This window comes from Urocitellus parryii, chromosome 4 (assembly GCF_045843805.1).
Source record: "Urocitellus parryii isolate mUroPar1 chromosome 4, mUroPar1.hap1, whole genome shotgun sequence".
In the NCBI taxonomy this organism is placed as follows: Eukaryota; Metazoa; Chordata; class Mammalia; order Rodentia; family Sciuridae; genus Urocitellus; species Urocitellus parryii.
This window is the reverse complement of record NC_135534.1, coordinates 93019624-93045745: the sequence shown is the minus strand read 5'-3', so window position 1 is coordinate 93045745 and position 26122 is coordinate 93019624. Positions and strand designations below refer to the sequence as shown.

The 26122-nt window shown below is 35.8% G+C and overlaps 1 protein-coding gene across 1 annotated transcript in view; it reads left to right on the top strand.

The window, feature by feature from the left end:
• The window catches only part of LOC113185358 (caspase-4-like), a 28282-nt gene extending 14103 nt beyond the window's left edge, over positions 1 to 14179 (top strand). The window contains exons 5-9 of the mRNA XM_026392468.2: positions 3452 to 3686; positions 9160 to 9300; positions 10255 to 10364; positions 12055 to 12151; positions 14123 to 14179. Of these exons, the coding sequence (XP_026248253.2) occupies positions 3452 to 3686; positions 9160 to 9300; positions 10255 to 10364; positions 12055 to 12151; positions 14123 to 14124 (585 nt within the window). The 3' untranslated portion in view covers positions 14125 to 14179. The remainder of the gene's footprint in view (positions 1 to 3451; positions 3687 to 9159; positions 9301 to 10254; positions 10365 to 12054; positions 12152 to 14122) is intronic.
• The last annotated feature ends 11943 nt before the right edge of the window (positions 14180 to 26122 follow it).

Here is a 26122-nt window from a genome sequence, read left to right as displayed (position 1 = left end):
GGCATTCATTATTATGGACTCTATTCATAGAACTGCCTTTCTAGTGTCAAAGAGGTTTTGGTATATACTATTTATATTCTTATATGATTCTAAAAATGTTTTAATTTTTTCTATGCCTTCCTTGATGATGCATTCATCATATAAAAGTGTTTCAATCTATTTTCATGGGTTTATATGCTTTAGTTTTTTCTTGTGTTGTTTTATAATATCATTCCATTATGATCTGTTAAAATTCAAGGGATTGTTATCAATCAGTTTTATTTGCCAAATCTTGTTTTATAGCTTAAACTGTGGACTATTTTGGAAAAGAGTTCCAAAATAGCATCTGAGAAGAAAGTAAATTCAGCTATTGTTAAATCAAATGCTCTATAGATGTCTGTTAATTTTATTTGATTTATCATGTTTTAAGTTCTTGCTCATTTTATAACTGATGATATTTCTATTGGTAAAAGATGTATTGAAATTACCAAATTTTATTATATTGGAATCTATCTGAACCTTTATGTTGAACAGAGTTTGGTTTATGTAAGTAGATACTTCAAAGTTTGGGGCATAATTTTTTATTATCATTATATCTTTTTGTTGGACTATTCCATTTGCAAGTTTATAGTGACTTTCATTTGTCTCTTCAGATTTATTTTGGCTTGAAGTCTATTTTGTCAGATATGAGAGTAATTAAGTACTGTTTGCTTTTGGGTTCCATATGCATAGAATATAATTTTTCATCCTCTCACTTTTAACCTGTTAATGTATTTGCTTATGAGTTATGTTTCTTGTAGGGAATACATAGTTTGGTCTTTTTAAAAAATCAAATCTTCAAATTTATGTCTTTTAAATGAAGAGTTGAAATTATTAACATTCAGTGCTATTATAGGAAGGCATTTATTATTCTCTACCATTTTGATTTACTTCTAATGTCTAATTCAATCCTAATTAGTATTTGCTTATCTAGTCTTTTAACAAGATTTATTCTTTCATGATCCTTTTTGGTTGTTAATACCATCTACTTATATGTATAGGATTTCTTTAAGCATCTTTTGCAATGTTGGTTTAGTAGTTATGAAATTCTTTAGTGAGTCATTATCTCTTTTTTTTGGACTTTTTTTTATTGATTGTTCAAAACATTACAGAGCTCATGATATATCATCTTTCATACATTTGACTCAATTGGGTTTTGAACTCCCTTTTTTACCCCAAATACAGATTGCAGAATCACATCTGTTACATACTCACATTTTTACATGATGGCATATAAGTGACTGTTGTATTCTGCTACCTTTCCTATCCCCTACTATCCCCACTCCCCTCCCCTCCCCTCCCATCTTCCCTCTCTACCTCCTCTGATGTTGTTCAATTCTCTCCCTTTTTCCCCCCTTCCCCTTGCCCCTCATAACCTCTTATAATTTTGTGTATCATTGAAGGTCTCCTACCATTTCCATATGCTTTCCATTCTCTCTCCCTTTCTCTCCCCCTATTCGTCTTTGTTTACTGTTAGTCTTTTCCTCATGCTCTTCCTTCCTGTTCTGTTCTTAGTGGCTCTCTTTACATCAAAGAAGACATTTGGCATTTGTTTTTTAGGGCTTGGCTAGCTTCACTTAGAATAATCTGCTCTAATGCATCCATTTCCCTGCAAATTCAATGATTTTGTCATTTCTTAGTGCTGCATAATACTCCATTGTGTATAGATGCCACATTTTTATCTCTTTACAATCTACTCTGAGTTGGCGGGTATATCTTGGCTTGAGAATATCCAGGTTCTAAGTTCAACCACTAGTGCTCTGAGAGAAAAGAGTAACTTCCAGTAACAGTGATAGCATAATAGCAAACCATATGTCAACATATGTTTAAAAAAACTAATTACCAATAATCTCTACAACTCTATTAAGCAATGAAAGAAGTAGGTAAGACATAATATAAAATAAACCGACAGGTTAAATATTAATGGTAGTATACTTAATATCAAATTTTATTCAAAGAAGGGACAAAAACAAGAAAGAAAAAATGGCGGAGAAAGTAAGTGAGACAGAATTTAAAATGAGGACGGAAAAAGAGTGGCAGAGAAGGGAATGGAAATGAAAAGAAGAAAAGGTCTATTGAGAAAGAATACAATTTATTGACAAAATAAGTAAATTAGATACAACTCTAAAAAAGAAAATAATAATGAGGGAAAACACTAGAAATCACTTTGCAATCATAAAAAAAACATGTTTTCTTCTTACTGAGGTTTTAAAAAAAGGAGAAATTTCTTTCCAATGTTTCAAGTTTAGAATTATCCAGCTATGAGAATGTTTGTATGACACACTTTTCATACTATTTGTTAGTTCTCAGCTCTTTTCCATACTAGCCAAACTTGATAAGAACATCTGTATTCTAAACTTTACCCCCTCCTTACCTGGAAAAAAGTATTGGAGGGAGTGTGAACTGTTGTGAACAGATTCACTTCAGTATGACTATGTTCTTCCAATTGGGGATAGGATTGCAACTCTGGCAGGTGCTACTGGAAAGGCCTCTTGCCCAGTGAGTCTGTGGAACAATCCAGATTGTGCTGCATCCCTTGTTCTGAGAACCTCTGTCTCTGTCCTGGGAAGAGGTGTGTGAAAGGTCTCCAGATTACTTTAGCAGTTTCTTCAGATCCTTGTGGGCATAGGAGATGTAGTAGAGCTGGTAGCAGGACACTGCAGGTCACCCTTTCTGCCCAACCCTGATTAGTCCCGGTTCTATCCCTCTAGGACTTGCTCCTTATCACAGAGTTCAGACCATCAATTTGAAATGAAAGTGCCCCTTGTAAGTACTTTCCCAATGTGTAGACCCAGAACTGTTGTTCTTATTCAATCTAAGAATAGCTACCATATAGATGGATCCCTCTAGTCTATTATTTCCCAGGATCTCTATGTCTCTTTTCAACTTCAAATATCCTTAATTACATGCATCTAGACAAAAAAATGATTGGCATGGGTCCTGACCCCAATAATTAATTAGAAATTGAAAGGGCTAAGCTGAGAATAAATATAGTGTGGGAAAGAGACCAGCAAGACAAGCAAGGGCAGGAGTATAGCAGGAGAGTGGAATACATTCAGGCCAGAAGCTTTCTATTTTAGTTTAAGCGTATAGGAAGGGGTTAAGAAGGAAAGTGGTATGATGCATTTAAAACATAAGACTCCAGTTAGTTAAGAGAAAAGATAGAGCGAGAAAGGAAGAAATATTGTGAGTAACATTCATGAATATATAATACATTAAGAAGACAGTTTATAATATGTCATCAAGATCAGAAAGTTTGAACCTACTGTCCTATTGAGAAAGAAAAATAAAACAATTATCACTATTGAGTAACCACTATGTAAAGATACCATGATAAAAATTACGTGTGTTTCCTTGAATGCTTGTAGTGAATCTAGGAAGTCAGATTGACTTGAATATCTCTTATTAAAGTATGAAATTGGCCTTTTCACAGGATATGAAGTTGGAGCTGATGAAATTTGCTGACTTACCAGAGCACAAATCCTCAGACAGCATGTTCTTGGTGCTTATGTCTCATGGCACCCTTCATGGAATCTGTGGAACTTTGCATAGTCAGAAAAATGAAGATGTGCTACCTTATGACAGCATCTTCCAGATATTCAACAACTGCAACTGTGTTGCGCTTAAAGACAAACCCAAGGTCATCATTGTGCAGGCCTGCAGAGGTGGTGAGTTCTGAGATGGAAGAGAAAATAATTTTGAAGGTGTGCAGGACACTATGATGGATGTTTTATGTCTACAGAAACAATCATAGGCCTTATCTACTGCACATAAACTAAATTTAATCATTAGAAAATCCCATTTACAGTGGTATTATGAGAATTTTTCTTGTCAATTAAGACATTTTGTTCGCTTTTTTCCCTTTTGTTATTTTTTTTAGTTATACATAACATTAGGATTCATATTGACATAATTATAAAAGCAGGGAATATAATTTGCTCTAATTCAGTGAAGACATTTTTATATAATTTTAATTGATTGTAAGTGATGAAAGAGAATTCCAGAATTCCTAAGTCTGTTAAGCATAAATATTAAAACTCTGGGACATTATCATTTTAATGAAATGCATTTGAAAGTAAGGAAATTCTCTAATATAATAATAGTGAGTGACTTCACTGACCCACTCTCACCAATACATAGCTCTTCCAGACACACACCACCCCCACCAGAAAGAAAAACCAGGGAAACATTATAGATCAAATGGACTTGACAATCATCTATATAATATTTCATCCAACATTTGAAGAACACATTCTTTTCAGGAGCACATGGAACTTTTTTCCAAAATATAATCTTTATTAGGTCATAAACAAGTCCTTACAAATTAAAAAAAAAGTAAAATAATTTCTTGCACCTTATCACAGAGAAATGAAACTAGAAATGAACAGTAAGAAAAATTAAAGATATTATGCACATGGAGGTTTTGAATGAATGGTGAGTAAGTTATTGAAGAAATCAGGGACGGGAAATGTAAAAATATAAAAACCGAGTGAAAATGGACACACCACATTCCAGAACCTGTATGACATTGCAGAAGCAGTACTAAGGGGGATGTTTATGGCAGTGAGTGCCTACATCAAGAAACAAACAGAAACACTTTAAATAAATAACACAGTCATACATCTCAAGGGCTTAAAATATCAAGAAATCAAACCAAATTTAATAGAAGGAAACAAATGATAAAGATCAGAGGAGAAAAAAATGAAGACTACAAAGATAGTACAAAATATCAACAATAAAAAAATGAATTGTTTCTTTGAAAAGACAAAACAAAATTTTAGCTAAACTGACCTCTGCCCCCCACAAAAGACAAGATTGAACTAAATGAAGCTAAACATGAAAAAGGAGAAAAAAATATCACTAAAATATAAAGGATAATCAGAGAACATTTTAAAAACATAAGCCAATAAATTAGATAATCTAGAAGAAATGGGCCATTTCTAGTCACATAAGACTTGATAAAACAAAATCAAATGTGTATAAAAACCTAAATGGATCATTATGAGTAGTGAGATTCAAGCAATAATAAAAAGACTTCCAACAAAGAAAGGCCTAGGACTAGATGGATTCATTGCTCAGTTCTACCAGATTTTAAAAAGAATTAACACCAATGATTTTTCAAAATATTTCATAAAATATAAAGGGAAGAAATCATTTCAAACTCATTTTATGAAGCCAATATTATCCTGCTAATAAAACCTGATAAGGACACAACAACAAATAAAACTACAGATAAATATCCCTGATAAGCATAAATGCAAAGTCCTCAATAAAATAATGCAAATTGAACAGCACATTTAAAAGATCATGTACAATGATCAAGTTAATTTATTCCAGAGATGCAAGTATGGTTCAAAATATCCAAATAAATAACTATAATAAAGCACATAAATCAAATCCAGGATGAAATCACATAATCATCTCAATTGACGCAGTAAAAGCCTTTGATAAAATTCAATCTGCCTTCCTGATAAAAATTACTGAATAAATTAAATACAGAAAAATTATATCTCAACATAATGAATGCTATATGACAGACCCATAGTCTACACCATACAGAAATGAGAAAATCTGAAAGTATTTCCTTTAAGATTAGGAACAAGAAGAGGATATCCATGCTTACCACTGTTATTCAATATGGTACTATAAATTATAGCCAGAGAAATTAGGCAAAAGAAAGAAACAACAGGGTTGGAAGTTTGAAAGGAAGAAGTCAAATTTTCTCAATTTGCAGGTAGAAAACCTTCAAGACTTCACAAATACTGATAAACAAATTCAGTAAGGTAGAAGAATACAAAAATCAACATACAAAAATCGGTCCTCCTATACAACAATAAGAACTTGCTGAGAAAGAAATCAGGAAAATAATTGCATTCAAAATGGCCTCAAAAGAAATAAAATATCTAGGCATAAACCTAGCCAAGGAGGTAAAAGGCCTCTAGAATGAAAAATAATAAAACACTGAAAAAAGTAACTGAAGAAGACACTAGAAGGTTGAAAAATCCTCTTACATTCAAGAATGTGGAGGATTAATAATGTGTTAAAATGGCAATATTACCCTGAATAATCTATAGATTCAAAGAAACCTCCACCAAAACACTGTTGCTAGTGCTGGACATGGTAGCAAAATGTCTATAATTTCGGTGACTTAGGATCCTGAAGTACGAGAATTGTAAATTCAAGGCCAGTCTCAGCAACTTAGTGAGGACCTAAGCAACTTAGCCAGACCCTTAAAATAAAAAATAAAAATAAAAAGGGCTGGGAATATGGTTTAGTGGTAAAGTGTCCTTGGGTTCAGTCCCCAGTACTGAACAAACAAATCAATAAAAACAAAATAAAACAAAAATTCTAATGTTATTATTCACAGAACTAAAAACAAACCATCCTAAAATTCTTATGAAGTATAAAATATTCCAGATAGGGAAAGGAATCCTGAGCAAAAAATAAATAAATAAATAAACAAGCAAAATATTAAATAAAAACAATGCTGGAAGAATCATAATACCTGATTTCAAATTATACTACAAAGCCACAAAAACAGCATGATATTGGCATTAAAACAGACATATAGAAGGATGAAATAAAATCAAAGACCCAGAAATGAATCCACTCATCTACTACCATCTGATTTTCAACAAGGGTGCCAACAACATACTTTGGAAAAAAGATAGTTTCTTCAACAAATGGAGCCAAGAAAATTTCATATCCACACACAGAAGTATGAAACTAGATGCTTGTCTTTACCCTGCAAAACATTAGCTCAAAGTGAATGGAAGATTTTAATGTAAGACATGAACTATGAGAGGAAAATATGGTAGATATACTACAAGATAATGTCAGAGTCAATAATTTTCTGACAAAAGCAAGAATTGACTAATGGATAGCATCAAATTAAAAAGCTTTCTGCATAGCAAAGGAAACAACAGTGAAGAGTCAGCCTATAGAATGGGAGAAAATCTTTGCCAACCACTCCTTTGAAAAAGGACGAATATATATCCAGAATATATAATGAACTTTAAAAAAGTAACAACCAAAGAGCAAATAATTCAACCAATTAATGGGCCAATGATCTGAACAGATACTTTTCTAAAAAGTACAAATGAACAAAAAGCCTATAAAAAAGTTTGACATCTTTTTCTATAACAGAAATGCAAATTAAAACTACATTGATGTTCCATCTCATTCCACTGGAATGGTTATTACCAACAAAGCAAAAGATAATAAATGGTGGCAAGGGTGTAGAGAAAAAAGAGCCTGTTATGATTTAGAACTAGAATGGCCCCCAAAGCTCATGCATTAGAAGCATGGCCCCAATACAGTAAGGTTCAGAGATAGGGATTTTAAGCAATGATTAGGGCTCTGACCTCATTAGAGGATTAGTCCATGTGCTAGATTCATCCACTGATAGCTGAATGGACTACAGGGAGGTAGGACCTAGTTAGAAGAAGTAGGTCATTGGAGGACACCCTGAAAGCGTTTACCCGCTCCCTGGTCCCTTCCTCTCTCCCCCTCTCTGCTTTCTGGCTGCCATGAGCTGAAAAGTTTTCCTCTGCTATGCCTTTCTCCCATGATGTTCTGGTCCTGAGAGGATGAAGTCCAGAGAGTAATGAAGTCAAATGACTGTGAACTGAACCTCTAAAGTTATGAGTCCAAATTCAATTTTTCCTCCTCTCAATTGTTCTTTCCAGGTAATTTGATGTTTTTTATAGTATGTAGATTTCTCCAAAATTAAAAGTAGAACTACTGTAGGATCTAACTATACCAGCCTCTGCTTATTCCTCAAGGTAATGAGGTCAGCATACAAAAGAGAGAATGCTGCTTCCTGTGTTTATTGCAGCATTATTCATAATAGTTAAGATATGGAATCAGCCTAGGTGCCTATCAATAGATGAATGGATGAATAAAACATGCATATATACACACTTTCATATATGTATATAAAACACATAAATCCACACATACAAAGGAATATTATTCAACTATAAAGAAGAATGAAATTGTGCCATTTGCAGGAAAAGAATCCATCTTGGATACATGATGTTAAGCAAATTAATCAGACACAAAAAGAGAAGTATCACATGTTTTATCTCATAAGTGAGAACAAAGGAAAACAGAACTAAAAAAAGAAGAGGGATTATTAGGGAATAAGGAGGGATCTGGGTGTAGAGCAGATAACAAGAAATGGTAAGAGGATAGAAGGGAAGTAGACATAATATATACATGTGTAGAAATGTTTCAGTGAAATCAATTAACTTGTACCATTAATATGTTAATAATTATATAGCAAAATAATTTTTATTTTTTTTATTTTTTTTTAAAGAGAGAGTGAGAGAGGAGAGAGAGAGAGAGAAAGAATTTTTAATATTTATTTTTTAGTTCTCGGCGGACACAACATCTTTGTTGGTATGTGGTGCTGAGGATCGAACCCGGGTCGCACGCATACCAGGCGAGCTCGCTACCGCTTGAGCCACATCCCCAGCCCCGCAAAATAATTTTTAAAAAGAAAGAAATTGGAGCCATTATATAACAGCAGCACCCTGTTTATATATAATATTGATGATGAAGTAAATAGGTTTTTTAGGGGACATGAGGGATAGCAGTTAAATTTTAGTTTCCTGGTGGCTATTGGGAGCAACTGTTGCTTTTTTTTAAATTTTCTGGGTACTGGAGATTGAAGTCATGGGCACTATTCCATTGAGACATATCCTCAGCACTATTTTGTATTTTATTTAGAGACAGGGTCTCACTGAGTTGCTTAACACCTCCCTTTTGCTGAGGCTGGCTTTGAACTGGTGATCCTCCTGCCTCACCTGCAGAGCCACTGGAATTAAAAGCATGTGCCACCATGCCTGGCTCTTTTTTTTATTTAAAGCAAAAATAATTTTACTAAAAACTGATAGCTATACTCTGAAACTATGCAGATAAGGCTTTAACTCCTTCTTTATTCTTCTTAAAAAAATGGTTTGTTTTCTTTTTGTGATATGTTAATTCTTTGTTAGTATAATGCCCTCTCTCACTCTTCTCTCTCTGGAGACAGTGGTGTGTGTAACTAATTGGGTGAACATTCAAAAGAACACGGTGGGCAATTGTGACAGTCATACCGAGGGGGGCACAGGGTGCAGATAGTTGATGTCTCTACAGGAAACAGAGGCGAAACATGGGTTGGAGACTCTCCAGCCCTGGAAGACAGCTCTTCATACTCTCAGATGAACCTGGATGAAGATGGTGTTTACAAGACCCATGTGGAGAAGGACTTCATTGCTTTCTATTCATCAACCCCACGTATGTCTTTCAGTTACAGACAGACATTTATGGTCCTAAGGCTACTTTTCAGTGATTTTAGGAAATCAAGATAGGCCCTGTGCAGCAATAGTCTGAGAGACATTTTGAAGGCTTTTGATATATTTTACATAAATCTTATCTGTGCTGGGGGTCAGAGATTCTTAGCCTCAACACTTTAAAAAATGTTCTTTTATTTTCCATATTACACTTTACAATCAAAGATATGCCCAAATATTAAAGCAACCCAATACAAGGAATCCCCTTAATTACACACCACTTAAGCACATATGACCGATACCATTTTCTACTAAATCTATTTAACATTTTTAGTGGAGATTTTATGAGCCCCAGAACTGTTCTCCCCATCTCATGTGATCAATTCCAAGTCATTTTCTCCATATTTCCATTTTGATTGTCCATGTATGATGCTGTTACATGCTCCAGTAGGAAAGTGGATACTCTTTTAAAAGAGTAGATAATGTCATGGGGAGACTCATTCAGTCTAACAATAGGTAACAGCAGTTAGTAGTTTGGCTGCAGATAAACATTTTAGAAGCCTTACATTCACATTCCCTAAATTGCAAAGTCTCAATTCTTATTTCTAAAATATTTTCACTGATGAAAAATTGACATACAAAAACTCTGTGCAGATTGAATGTATAGAACTTAATGAATTTAGAGATAATATGAACTTACCACCACAATCTATGACATAAACATATACCTCCCCTCCAGAAACTTTTTTTCTCTATTCATTTTAATATTCTCTGTGTTTATGGATTTCCTGTGATGTTAATGTGGGATGACAAAGGCTTCCCCTAAACCTGTAAAAGGTAATTCCTAAGATATGTTTTAAAAAAGAAAAAAAATCTAAAACACAAAATAAATTGAACAGAGAAAATAGTTAAAGCCCTCAGACCAAGGCATGACACCATAACACCTAAATCTCCACAGATAACATGTCCTGGAGATACAAAACTGGGGGCTCTCCCTTCATCAAAGAACTCATCAGATGCTTCCAGAAATATTCCTGCTGCAATCACCTCGAGGAAATATTTCTGAGGGTAAGCTTCTCTTTCCTTTTCAATTCAACCATTTATTTATTCATAAAGAACAATAATGTTATTCAACTTTCACATGTCAGTGACGGACTGTATCAAGCAAGAAAAAGTACCTGTTTTCTGTCATTCAGGTATTTAAAATCAGGTTTAGAAAAGGGAGCCAGTGTGCCACAGTGGGAGATCAAAGTACAACAAAATGACATAAAGTCTAAGGTTTATATTATGGGATAGAAAGCTATGAGTTCTTAGAATTCAGAGAAAGAAAAGTATTTGACATTAACTTTCATTGCTTAATTTATTAAATAAATGCATACTGGGTGGTCTACAAGGGAATGGGTTCTCTCCTGTTGATGTTGGGGTAAATGAAACGTATTGTGAGCTTAAGACCACCCAGGACTTAAATTGCTGTCAGACATCTGGGTATTAAGAAAAGTAGGTCAAGAAAGAAGTATGTGATTACAGATTACAATGATATCCATAAAGAGAAAGACCTAAACATGTGGAAGAGAATAAACACACTCTTTAAATGGAATGATCAGGAAAGAGAGACTTAATACTTCTTCCTTGATTTTAGACATTCCTTGTTCACCCTTGTTCCTAAATTATTTTTATTTATAGTACCTACCACCATCCACTCAGTATATATTTTATTTATGTGTTTTGGCTTTTTAAATGTGTATTTTCTCACTCACATGAAAGCTTCATGAAGGCAAGAATTTGCTGAACATGTCAACATGCACCAAACAGATATTCAATTAATATTAATTGACTAAATAGATGAATGAATGAATGAATGAATGCTCATTTTTTTTTTACAGAGGAGGGACTGGTATTAAGAACATAGGAGAGGCTGGAGTTGTGGCTTACTGGTAAAGCAGTTGTCTAGCATGTGTTAGGCACTGAGTTAGATTCTCAGTACCGCATATAAATAAATAAAATAAAGGTCCAACAACAACTAAAAATAAATAAATTAATTAAAAAACACAGGAAACTGTGGTTGTTTTAAAATTTAATACTGTAGAGGACAGTAATACTTCCCTGGTAAAAGAGATGTACTTATGAGAATATTGGAGAATATTCTATTGTAACAAGACAGGGTTTCTGCAAATAGGAACCTAGAAAGTTAAGACCTGTTGGATGAATAAAAATTAGACATAGTACTTTCAGGATGCTCCTAGAAAAAAGACCAAAAATAGTGTGTTTAGGGTAAGGAAGATCTCACTGATCAGTCCCGGACAAGACTTCAGAGGTCAGCTCGTTGCAGGAGTGGAAGTCAAAGCTGTTCTGTATTCAAGTCTTGAAGACAATCCTGTGAATCAATTCTCCTCAAATTGAGGAGTCATCCTGTGTGAGGGTTAAAAACAGGGCCTCTTCTAAATCCAATCCTCATTAACAGACCTCCAGGAATAATTAACGGTGAGGTTTATAATGCACAAATAGAAAGGAGAGGAAATGGAAATAGAAAGGGCTTGGATGAGGCAGTTGTTATTTTTTAAGTAAAGATTACAGTCCTAGATGGGTTCTCAATTCTGAGAGGAAGGTTAGAAGTATCAGCAAGGTAGAATATCCATGGGTTTGGTCTCATCAGCCCCAGGAGTGTCCTTTCCACTCCTGGAATTTTCTGGTTTATGGTGCAAAATATTTTCTGTGAATTTATAAGGCTTATCTCATCTAGAGCTGTTTTTGGTTTTAGGTAAGAAGTTCATTTGATGAACCAGGTGTTCGAGCCCAGATGCCCACTGTTGAGAGAGTAACCTTGACAAAACCTTTCTACCTCTTTCCTGGCTATTGTAAGTCCTGCATTGGTGTTAGGAAGTGAAATAGGTAGGAGGGTCATATTGGTGGTGAAGTTTAGTGACCAATTGCACCTGATTGCTTCAATGATCAACCTAGTATTCTTTGTTGACATAGTTGGTGATAATTTGCTAGTTTTTATTCTCCTTGTATGCATCTGAATCCTCTTTACCTCCACAGCCAACACAGCAATCAATCAATCAAGGAGGCAAAACCAAGGCAAAAAATGATAAACAATGAAAGATCCTGAATAGCAATTATTAAAATACAAATGTACTTATGCTTAAATTGTTACATATTCATTTATCTCTCATTAGCCCTCCCAATTCCCTTTCTTTCTCTTGAGCTGTCTCATACACAAAATGCACATGCACACACTTATGCATACATGCATTCACACACACACACACACACACACACACACACACACAGTGTTGCCAAATGTTATATCAGACCCTGAAAATAAACAGAAAACAAAGGAGGGGGCTGAATATGGAAGAAACAGCTCTTTGGTCCACAGAGTGGACCAAAAGTTTCACATTGGTGGCATTGAGCTACTTTACCAAACAACATAAAATACAGCCTGGAAATGTAATTCCAATCACTCAGGAGGCTAAAGCAGGAGGACTATAAGTTTGATATCAGCCTAGCAATTTAGCAAGACCCTGTCTCAAAATAGAAATAATAAATTTTTAAAAAACTGTGGATGAGTGTTGCTCAATGGTAAAGCACTCTTGGGTCTAATCCTCATTTCTGGAAAACAACAACATATATCCTTGACTTGTACCCTGTGTGCTCTGGTTCTTGTGCTGTTCTCACACTGTAAATGACAAATCACTCACAGTATACCTCAGATCCTCAATTACTTCTCAGTAATTCCTTCAAGCTTTCATGTTAACCCTCAAATATTTTTTGATTAAAATATTTTAGAGTAGATAAGTGGATAAATTAATTTAGACCCAATGATTACTTTATTTACTCACAACAGCTTTATATCATCACACCCTATCATATTATTGATCCCTCTGAAAAACATACTTTAAATTTCACATTATTTTAAAATTTATTTCAAAATATGTACTGAATTCATCTTTTATCCCTGTTTTCTGACACTTTAGTCATAAAATTGCAAATATATTTCAGGACAGGCTTTATTATCTAATTCATCCAATAGGACCACATTTGGAAACTGAATTATTTTTTGAATAATATTTGTCAGCACTATCAGGTTCTGTTACAGATGCATGAAACATACCATGGAACAAAGTAAATGGAAGCTTTACCCTCAAAGATCTCATAGTCTAATAAGTATAATCAGGATCTGAATTCATAAATACATAAATTTATCATAAGTCACAGAGAGATAAGAGTAAAGTAGAAAATAAAAAAGCAAAGGGGGACACCAAGAGGTAGAGGCTGTACTGCTAATGATAGGTTATTCAGGAAAGCATTATTTGAAATGATGAAATCAGAACAATGAATTGACAGAGAGGGGAAATAAACCTTGTGATTCTTACCCAGGAAAAGTGTCCCATCCTAGGACAAAAGCAAGTAAAAATGCCCTGGTGCAGAGATGTGCTTGCTATGTTTAAAGAGCTGCAAGAAACCAGTGTAGCCAGAGAAGAATGAGTGTGGAAAAAATGGCAGAGACAGATTCAGAGAAATGGGGATGAGCCTGAGCCAAAGGCTTTGGTGATCCCATAGCAAATATTAATTATTTTTTGTCCTGATTGAGAAGGAAAACCCTTCAAGTGCTTTTGAACAGAGAAGTGATATACTATAACTTAGGTTTTGCAAAGTTCACTTCTTTTGCAAAGTTCAAAGTGCCATTTCCTGACTAGAGTACAGAGGACACAGGTGGATATCAAGGGTATCAGCAAGCACATGGGAGACAATGGAAGAGTCATGGTAACAAGTGGAACAAAGGCTGCAGCCTCTTGACCTTCTCTCCTTTATTTCTTCTGCAGGAAACCACAGGCAGCCCAACCTTCCTTTATCAACTTTAAGAAGCACTTTTGTACATGTATTTAAACATTTTTATTTCAATAAAAATGAAAACAAATTAACAGTGCCTTTTGGTATTCCTTAACTGTCAACAAGATTTCAATTAACATGGTGAGTGTGTGAAAATGAAGTGGGAAAAGCTGACTGGATTTTTTAGCTTATGGCTCATAAAATGTCAGCACTTCACTGAGGAAAGAGAACCAGCTGTGACTTACCTCCAGCAGTAGGATAGAAAGAGATGGTGCCTAAAACTGTGATGAGAAATCTGTATCCTCTGGACTCTATGCAGACATCACCTCACACAGTAAGTTGGCTACTATAAAACATGAAACCCCCCTAAGAACAGAAAATAACAATTGTTGTTCAAGGATGTGGTATAATTACAGCCACTGTGCACTGTTGGTAGGGGTGTAAAATTACGTAGCCACTGTGAAAAACAGTATGGTGGTTTCTGAAAAAATTAAAATTGAATCACCATGCAATGTAGCAATCCCACTTCTGGGTGTATACCCCAAAGTATAGAAGGTAGAGTCTCAAACAGATATCTGTATACCCATTTCATAAGCAGCATTATTTATAATAGCTAAAACATGGAAGCAATCTGAGTACCTACTAACTGAGGAATGGATAAGCAAAATGTGAAATGTGTGTGTATGTATATGTATGTGTGCGAATATGAATATGTGTGTGTGTGTGCATACTATTTAGCCTTAAAAATGGAAGGAAATTCTGACATATGCTACAGATGAACTTTGCAGATATTATGTGAGAAAAAATAAGCAATCCACAAGAACAAAACAAAACTGTATGATTCCACATTTATGAGATACCTAAAATAGTCAAATTCACAGAGATCAATGGATAGCAGAATGTTTGTTGCCAGGGGCTAGGAAGAGGAAGAAGTGGGGGACGTATTAGTCCTTTCTATATTGCTATAACTGAATACCTGAGCCTGAGTACTTTTAAAAATAAAGAGGTTTATTTGGCTCATGATTCTGATGTCTGGAGGGTCCAAAAAGTATCCTTGCAAGGACCCCATGGCTATATCACAACATGAAAGAGAAACTGAAAGGAAACCAAGTACTTGGCATATTCTTGCTTTGTAACAACCAAAAGACTTGCCAGAATCAACTCACTCCATGATATAAACATTCATACCTTACAAAGGTGGGCCCCCAATGGTGTAATTATTTTACACTTAGGCCCCACCTCTTAAAAGTTCTACCATTTCAATGCCACCACACTGGGAACCAAGTTTCAGGCACATATGTCTTTGGAGGAACATGCTAAAATGATATTCAAACCATAGCAAGCATTTATTAGTTAGTGGGTACACATTTTCAGTTGTACAAAATGAAAAAAAAATGTTTTAGAGCTCCCTAGTGCTGACTGTGGCACAATACTATGAATATGTCCAATGTCACTGGACTAAACACATAAAAATGGTGAAGATGGTAAATTTTGTGTTATGTACTTTTTGCATAATGAAGGTAATGAAAAACAAGATGATGACATTATTGGAGGTGTTAAACGATGGAAAAAAATGGCATGGGACAGCTGTCATCAAATTACATACAGAAGATTTAAGTTAATGAGCAATACTGCTGGAAGAAAAAGGAAGTGTGAATATATTATTGACTATTTTCTAAATTAATCAAGAAAAATGCTGAGAGTCATGGTAACCAACAAATAGAGACACATTTCATTTTTCATACATGGTAGTCAGTGGCATTATTTTACTTAATATATCAGGAGATAGAGTGATAAAATTGGCATTATTAAGTGTTCTAAAGATTATCACTGGAAAAATAAAACACTATCAGAAATAACAGAGAAATTACAACTAGAATGTGGGACTGAGGGTAAACGGGAGAAGATGGTTTTTATTATATGCTTTTCCATACTACTGAATTACTTGCCTTTTAAACATATTAACCGAACAAAACATTTTAAAATTTTAATACACTGATATCTATTTTATACAACCATTCAAAAACTAGATAGTCCTTACTATGACTTTTTAAAAATTTTATCATACATTCTGAAGTTAAAAACAAAATTATTGGCTCAAAGATGGTGAATTAGTGTGAGGCAGCATTTCTCTTGGCTCACCTACCTAGGACTCAAAAAGTAGGAATAACACATCTCAATAAATGCAGAGAAAGCATTTAACAAAATATAACACCCCTTCATGTTCCAAACACTAGAAAATCAAGGGATAGTAGGAACACATCTCTACATTGTAATAGCTATGTATGCTAAACCCAAAGCCAAAATCATTCTAAGTGAAAGTATTCCCTTTAAAAACTGGAACAAGACAGGGAAACCCCCTTTCACCACTTTTATTCAACATCATCCTTCAACTTCTAGCCAGAGCAATCAGAAGAAAAAATTAAAAGAATATGAATACAAAAAGAAGAACTTCCCACAAAATGATTCAATATTAACAGGATCTAAAAATTCCACAGAAAACTTCTAGAACTAATAAATGAATCCAGCAAAGTAGCAGGATATAAAATTAATACCCGTATATCAAATGTGTTCCTATACATATGTCACTGATGAATCCACTGAAAGAGAAATTAAGGAGACTCTTCCATTCACAATAGCTTCAAAAAAATAAAATAAAACACTTGGGAATCAATCTAACAAAAATGGTGAAAGACCTCTACAATGCAAACTACAGAACACTAAAGAAAGACATTGAAGAAGATCTTAGAATATGGAAAGATTTCCAATGCTCCTGGATAGGCAGAATTAATATCGTCAAAATGGCCATGCTACCAAAAGAGTTATACAGACTTAATGCAATTCCTATTAAAATCCCAATGACATTCTTCATAGAAGTAGAAAAACAATCATGAAATTCATTTGGGAAAAATAAGAGGCCCAGAGTAGCCAAAATAATCCTTAGCAAGAAAAGTGGATCAGGAGGCATCAAAACACCAGAACTTAAAATATACTACAGAGTCATAGTAACAAAGACAGCATGGTATTGGCACCAAAACAGACCCATAGACCAATGGTACAGAATAGAGACACAGAGACAAACCCACATAGATACTCATATCACATAAATACCTACATAAATCTAATACTATACAAAATCTCCAAAAACATTCATTGGAGAAAAGGTAGCCTCTTTAACATATTGTGCTGGGAAAACTAAAAATCCACATGTAGCAAAATGAAGTTAAAACCCTATCTCTCATCCTGCACAAAAAATCGACTCAAAGTCTATCAATGACCTAGGAATTAGACAAGAGACTCTGTGCCTAATAGAGAAAAAAGTAGGCCCAAGTTTCCACAATGTTGTCTTAGGAACTGACTTCCTTAACAAGACTCCTAAAGTGCAAGAAGTAAAATTAAGAATCAATAAAATTGGGATGGAATCAAACCAAAAAGCTTCTTCACAGTATAGGAAACAATAAATAATCTAAAGAGAAAGCCTACAGAATGGGAGAAAATCTTTGCTGCATGCACCTCAGATAGAGTATTAATCTCTAAGATACATACATACCTCAAAAACTTAACACCAAATAAACTAATAACCCAATCAATAAGTGGGCTAAGGATATGAACAGATGGAAGAAATACAATTTATCAACAAATACATGAAAAAATATTCAACATCTCTAACAATTAGAGAAATGCAAATCAAAACTCCACTGAGATTTCGTCGCACTCCAGTCAGAATGGCAATTGTAAAGAATACAAGCAACAATAAATGTTGGCGAGGATGTGGGGGAAAAGGTACACTGCTGGTGGGGCTGCAACTTGATGCAAATACTATGGAAACCAGTATGGAGATTCCTCAGAAAACTTGGAATGGAACCATCATTTTTCCAGTTATCCTACTCTTCAGTTTATATCCAAAGGACTTAAAAGAAGTATACTACACTGATACAGCCATAACAATGTTTATAGAAGCTAAATTCACAATAGCTAAACTACGGAACTTACCTAGGTGCCCTTCAATAGATGAATGGATAAAGTAAATGTGGTATACATACACAATGGAATGTTACTCATTCTTAAAGAAGAATAAAATTATGGCATTTGCTGGTAAATAAATGGAATTAGAGAATATCATGCTAAGAAAAATAAGCCAATCCCAAATAACCAAAGGCTAAATATTTACTCTGATATGCAGATGCTAATTCACAAAAAGGGGGGTTGTAGTGGTTAGGAAAAATAGATGTACTTTGGATTAGACAGAGGGGAGTGAAGGGATGGGAAGAAGTCTTTGGGTTGGAAGGACAGTGGAATGAATCAGACATTATTACCCTATGTGCATATTATACAACTAGCATAATTCTAGCAATTACATAACTAGTGTATTTCTACATCATGTTTAAACAGAATAAGACATTATTGCTGAGAGCCATAGCTAAGTAGAAATGACACATGGCAATTTCCTTGTCAGCCTACCCCATGTTGCTTAGAGGGAGGACTCTCCATTGTGGAAATGGGCTTGCCTTGGACCCAGGTCATTTGCAGTGACATTGCATGATTGTTTTAGAAAGGTGACCCTGCTCAAGGACCAGGGTGGATCTGGGTTTAGGGAGGATCCTGCTGGATTAGGGTGGGTCCAGGTTTAGGGTGTATCCTGCTGGGAATAGGGAGTATCCTGCTGCCTCAGGCGACTGCCCACTCCTTGAGTTCCCATTGAGTTGTTGAGTTCTCGCGGGATTCAGAGAGTATTTTGGGATGCAGAGCCCAGTGGAAGTGTGTATTTTCCCCAGAATGTGCGTGTAGAGTGCAGGTGGATTCTCCCCAGAACGTGCGTGTAGAGTGCTGGTGAGAGTTCGGGAATAAAGAATTGCTGTTTGAATCTACAAAGCTGTGAGTGGCTCGTGATTTTGTGCCCAGACAGACTGCGGCACATTATACTCCATTTATGTATGATATGTCAAAATGCATTCTACTGTCATGTATAACTAATTAGAACAAATGAAAAAAATGCAAAAAGAAATGATTGTTAATTTGATTATACAATACTAGTACTAAAAGGAAAAAGCTATAGATAAATATGTGCCTGTCAGTTATCTATTGTTAAGTCTCAAAACATCCAAATATTCTATGGTCTAATGAATAACCATTTACTATTGTTCACAAGGCAAGCAGTCAGCTGGCTGGTTCTTATTGTCTGCTGATCATCAATGTTTCTGAGATCACCTGCACATAGGTAGGCATCTCTAACAAAAAGACGAAGATCCTTCCTTGATCACCTGATTCAAGGCTGGTATAAGATGACAACGGCTGGGTCACTGGGCTCTCCTCTATTTGTTGGCTCTTTTCCTCTATCAAATTAGCCCAGGTTTATTGACATAGAGATTCAGATGTCCAAAAGGTAAAAGTGCACAAGGTTTTGTAAAAGCAGGACTCAGAACTTCAAGAAGTCCATCTAGGGCATCATGGCAGCCAAAACCAATTTATAAATTCAGTTTAGAATTAAGGCAAAGAACATAAAGAGACTAGCCTAGCATCGTGGCACATGCCTGTTATCCCAGCAACTTGGGAGGCTGAGGCAGGGGATCACAAGATGGAAGCCAGCCTTAGCAAGACACTATCTCAAAATCAAAAATAAAAATTGAAATGAAGATCTATGACAGAGAACCCCTGGGTTCAATACCCAGACTGAAAAGAATATGTATGTATGTGTGTGTGTGTGTGTGTGTGTGTGTATGTGTGTGTGTGCCAGTGATAAAATCAGTGTTGTATTAAGTCATTGGGTTGGAATTCTTTACAAAAGAATACGGGAAAAAAATTCACAAAGATGCAAAGTAAATATATAATTGTGGTTACATTGTACTGTGAAATTAAACAAAGTGGATAATCCTTTCTCCACAGTGTAAGCTGTTCTATTATTTCATTTTAATGACCATCATTAGGTACACATTTTTGAAAATTTAAGTAAAAAATTTCTTTAATAAATAAAAATACATGTATGAATCTCAAAGGTAAATAGCACTCCAAACTAACAAAAGAACAGGAGAGACTGAAAAAAAAAAAAAAAAGATTACTCATCTGGGCTTTAAACAGTGGTAGGAGTTACACCTTTGGACACTTCTCTGTCATTCTCCCTCTCCCCTAAAGTGTTCCAAATTCACAAGTCCTGGGCTGAAGGAATGCCTTCCCGCTCCTTAGAGGCTGGTAGTGGCAGAAGAAAATAGAGTTTAACTGGATCTATTGACACTGCTGAAAATAGACTGGAACACAGAACACGGAGACTTTTATCTGCATGTGAATGTGTATGTTTTCATTACAGAAACTGCTGTATCAAAGATGAAGTTCACATACAAGAGCAGAAATTTCACTCTATCTGACAAGGAACAAAATAATTTGGGAAGCTGGAATTCCCCAGTTAGTCAGCATGGACACACTGTTCCCAGAGGAAAGGAAGCAGATTTTTCAGCCTATTTTCATTTCCACTGCTTTTGCTGTCCAGGTTCCTGGCTGGGGTGTGGCTTGTTTTTCTTTGTTTGTGACTATTTTAAGGGAGCTACAACTCTGCTGGGTGAAAGAAGGATTTTTGTAGTAAGGACTCACTAGACACAGCTGCTTTAGTCTAGGAATAGAGGAGGCTATTGTGGCTTGGAGCACAGCAATGAGTACACAAACAGACAAAGTATCTTAGTTAATATTTCACAGCTTCTTGAAAGAAAGAAAATGTAAACAATCCAGACCTATGTTTAGATTTTTCCTGTGATTTAAGTCTTTCATTTTGGCTCTTACTGACCTGAAATTCTTACCCATTTCATTGGTGTTCTGTTGCCAGGGTAAAAGCCATGCATTGAGCATAGTAATTTGCATTTCTTCCATATTTCTGCTCTCAGTATGACCTTTCATTTGTAGCAGCAAGTAAACCAGCCATGGTTTGTACTCTAAATCTCTACAAGCAGAACCACTTACCAGACTTAGCAATTGAAACAAAAATGCATTACTTTATAGGTGTAATGTGTTTATGTTTTATTGCTGCACATGTTGAATATAATGTCTTTTTAAATAAGTTATTCAGAAAATGGCAGAAAGGTGTTGGGAGTCTCCCTGAGAACTCCCCGGGCCTTTCAAACATGGCGGTGGGCAAGTTGCCAGTGGGCGAATAACAAGTTGTTTTGAAAACCTTCTAATTGGTCCTCCTGTCTTCCGCGCTCGTGGACAGTTCGTGCCTCCCATGAATCTTATGCAGGGTGGACGTGCGTGCACCGTAGGTGATGACCTGACCTTTACCATGATTGGCCCCCGGAGCTTCCTGGTTTAAGATAACTGACTCTCACTTTCTATATAAGCTAACACCAGCTTGCAATAAGGTGCTTCATCTTTGTCACTGCTATCTGTGTGTGTGCATTTTAATATCTGACGGCAAAACTTGGAAGGGATCTTGAGTGGTACAAAGACTGTAGCTTAGCTGTCGCTAAGCTAAGCTTTTTAGTGAAGTTGCTTCCTTCTCTGAACTGAGTATTTCCACTGTGAAAAAGGAAAAGCCTGAACAAGATAGGTGTTATTTTGAGTGTGGTTCTTAGAGTGGCAGCTTGGGCATCACCTGAGAAATTGTTAGAAATAAAAATTTGTGGGCTAGGATTGTGGCTCAGCAGTAGAGCGCTTGCCTAGCACGGGCAGGACCCGGGTTTGATTCTCAGCACCACATAAAAAAATAAAGTCATTGTGTTGTGTCCATCTACAAAAAAAAAAAAAAAAAAAGATTCTCTCTCCTCTTCCTCCCTCCCTCTCCCTCCCTCTCCCTCCCTCCCCCCCCCCTCTCTCTCTCTCTCTCTCTCTCTCTCTCTCTCTCTCTCTCTCTCTTCTTTCTCCTTAAAAAAAAATAAAAATTTGTGAGCTTTCTCCTCAACTATAAAATTAGAATTTCTGGGAATGAAGTGTAGGGTATTTTTCCCAGGAAATTCTTTGGTCCATTAAAACTTGAGGACAACTAGCCTAGACTAGACATCTTCTGTCCATATTAATAACTTATCATTCCACAGCTAAGGGAACACATGATAAAGTTCATTGCCATGAACCTGCTTGATGGCATTTTTCATGACTTGATGGAAAAGAATGTGTTAGAAACGACACCAACGTCACACTCACAGGGAGCAAAGCAGGACCAGGGCAAAACCCACTCCATTGCTTCTCAGCTTCCCTCCATGCTTCCTGGTGGCTCCAGACCTGGTTGGTCTCCTGCAAGTGCCACTGTGCTACCCAGTATCTGTCAAGTGTCTTTCTATCTTCAAAGAGGTGGTAAATTGTGATGCTGAACAGAAGATTGTGAACTTCATTGAGAACAATACTGAAAATCTGGGCGTTGATATCATTGAGAAAAATGAAATGGTAGGCAAAATATTTAGGGAGAAATCCAGGCCAAAGGGTTAGTATCTTTTTTCTCTACCATTCTTGTGCTATTCTGCCTATATTTCTCCCATTTGCAAGTGAAGAATGAATCATCCCCATCTCTAGGACCTGTTTGGTCTAATTATCTTACTCAACACCAAAAATAGCCCTGGCCTACTCAATCACTTTAATACAGCTGAACATTTTCTTTAATAATTATCACCCTTACACAGTCATGATGGTTATTTGTTTTATAATTCTGACTCTGTCTCCTGAAGTATAAGCTACATGAGGTGGGGATCTTTTTCTGTGTGTTGACAAAGACATCCCAAACACATCAGAAATGGCATCTGACACATGATAGGTGCTCAGAAAATATCTGTAAAGTGAATGATTGGTTTGGGGGCCAAACTGAATTCATAGTTAGCCTTTAGGGAGTCTAAGCTTCTGGCCATACAATGGAGACTGGTGTCATTCCCAGTATGGAATGTTCACTGCGGGGAAATCCAGCATCTTCTGCTGAGCTGTGGCATAGCCTCTGGGAGAAATCTCTGAGAATCTAGATTTCTACTAGTTAAAAGTGGACACAGGTCAGCACATTCTGGCTTTGAAAAATAGTAAAATTTTTAGATGATATTATATCTTTCACAGCTCAGATTTGTAATTGCAAAACGGCAACACTGGACAGAGAGTGTGCAGTGAGTGTGGATGTGCTCCAGCCAAATTCTGTTTACAAAAACAGGTGCCATGGCTGGTGAGGCAGCTCAGTGGGAGAGTACTTGCCTGGAACATATGAAGCCCCAGGATCAGTCCCCAACACCCCCCCCCACACACACACACAGGGATTTGTGGGGGAAGAAGCAAAAGAAAGAAAAGGAAAACAGCAAAAAGCAAAGGTGAACATTAAACAGGTGTAAGGCTGATTTTGGTGTGCAGGGCATAATTCACTGACCTCTGTTCTAGAATATAACCTGGAAATGAGCCATGTCCCCAGTTCTTAGAACATTCATCTAGAATTTTTTTTTGTTGTTGTTGAAAGATTATCAAACTTTTATACAGAGATGTGCACCTCTTTTTCAGAGTGATCAATGCTATTGAAGAAAAGCCTTGATTAAAGATTTTGATTACTTTCACTTATATAAGAAAGAAGATAATGCACTCTTTTTTGTTTCAGATAATCTCTGTCTTCCTTTTCACCTGGCAAAGGATAAAGTTCTCTGAAACAAACTTGGAGTTTGGAAAATGGGCTAAATTTTCATGTTTCATAGAGTAGCCCCATGAAAGGGATGGCCATTTATTTACCAGTTCAATGGAAAGAGTTTGAAGTGTGTAGATTCTAGAAATTTAGTCATGCTAAAAATTATATTTTTCATATTCTTTCAGAATTTCTTCATGAATGTGAGGATAGTAATTCTGAGAAAAACTCTACAGCATCTTCCTCTTTGTGTATTATCTGTATATTATTTATATGTTATCTATATAACTGCCCCCAACCCAGATCACAGATGTAAACTCTAAGACCTCCATTGTCATGAGAAGTAATCCCAGTAAAGACCTAGGATATCTGTGTTTTTAATCAAATTTCATCACTGGAAATGACTTTCAGAGGAGAGCACTATATCTTAAATTTGTGTTCACTTCACCTTCAGAATGTGAAGATGAAAGTAAAGAAAGTAGAACTGAAGAAAGAAAACGACATCAGTTCAGGAATTGGCTGTCTCTCCAACAGATAACTACCACCAAACCCTCACATATCACTTGGTGTGAGACACCTGTACAGGAGCCACTGTTTTGACATTCGGATAATGTGGGTTTCTCTCACCACTGCCTCTAACAAAAATCCTTCAAAAGTAAAGTTAACATTCACATCCCTGATCCTCAATTCTTCTTAGGATTTAAAAAAAGGAAGTAAAGATGAAGAAATGGAGAACACTGAAGTGTCCCAGGCATCAGTTCTAATGTGTGACAGTAACTTCTATCCCAAGACACATAATGACCTTACTTGAGCTAAAACAGATTTAAAAGGGCTTTATGGGACAGTGGAAAGAGAACTGAAGTAACACAAGGAAACTATATTCACCAAGCCCATCGCTGCCTCTTAGCATTCTGCTCTGACGTATAGAACTCACCCTTATAAGACATGTATATATATATATATATATAAATAAAACATGTTTGAATAAAATCATAAAACAATAAAGACATAAAAAATAACAACTTCCCAAAACAGGAGAAGAATGTGGTTAATAAAATTATACACACACACACCCCTAGTTGTGAGTCACACATGCTATGTGGTCATCAAAGATACTGAAATTTCAGAGAATGAACAAGAGTAAAGAGGAGGATGAGGCCCAAGAAGGAGATGATGTTTTGAGGGTGGGAGTAAAGAGGGTCACAGGAAGGCATGTTCATTGGGTGATTAGTTCTGACCACTTCACCAAGGTGATACTTCAGTACATATCTGGAAAATGGGGAGGGAATTGTAGCAAACCCTAAGGCAAAATGAGAAACGAGGGTAAGGGGCCTGAGACAGGAATGGCCTTTCATGTAAGAGGTGAACAAGGGAAGCTAATCTGGTATGAGAGAGAAAATTAGGGGGTGTGTGATAGGGAGAACTGTTAGATAGGCAGCTGAGACATACCACACAGAGTTTTTTGCCAGTAGAAAATAATTTCGATTCTATTTGCTGTGGAAATCCTTAGAACCGTCCTGGCTTTTTTTTCTTTGAAGAAAAAAGCTTTATTAATATTGTTAATGCTTACACATTCTAGACATGTTGTCCAGCCTCTGCTCTGCCCAGCCACCTATTACAGTTAACATCCATCATTAAAACAAGTGTCTAAAGCAGGTGCATGTAGTAAAGAATACTTTCATGAAAGCTAAGTTTTATCTAAGCTTACACAAAACAAATTGACAGAAACATGTAGAAGCTATGAGGTATATATCTCCCTTAAGAATCCGGCAATCCCTTTCACCAAAATATAGAAGGCAAAGCCAGCTAAAAGCTTATAAAGATTTTTTATTCTCTTATTTTTTTCTTCTCTGCCCTTTCTCCATTTTTCTTCCCATCTGCTCTCTTTCACATTAACATTCCACTGTTATTTCCTGTTTTTTCTTCTCTTTCTTCTTCTGTTTTTTTCTCCATGCTTGAATTTATCTTCTTCCCTACATACTCTTTTTTCTCCATTTTTTTTCTTCCTGCCAATGTTGAAATCATAACATGTTAATAGAGTTAAGTGAATTGCAATGGAAAGTAGATGACCTGATGTCCATTGCAGAAGATTTATAAAGATTTATATGCTACCTTAGCAGTTTTTAAGCAGAGAAGTAATTGAATAAACAGAAACAAAAAGTCCAGTTGAAAGATGTTTAAATATTTCAGTTAAGAGATATCAGTTTTTAGGCACATTGTTGGTAGAAAAGAAATTAGAACAAACTTTATGGAAGACATTATGGATGTTCTACAAAGAAGTAAAGGTGGAACTAACACCTGATCCAACTCTCTCACACCTGGGTATATATTCAAAGGAAATGAAATCTGTATGTCAAAGAGATAATTTGCATTCCCAGGTTCTTTACAGCACTATTCACAATAGTCAAGTAATGAAAACAACCTAAATGCCCATCAA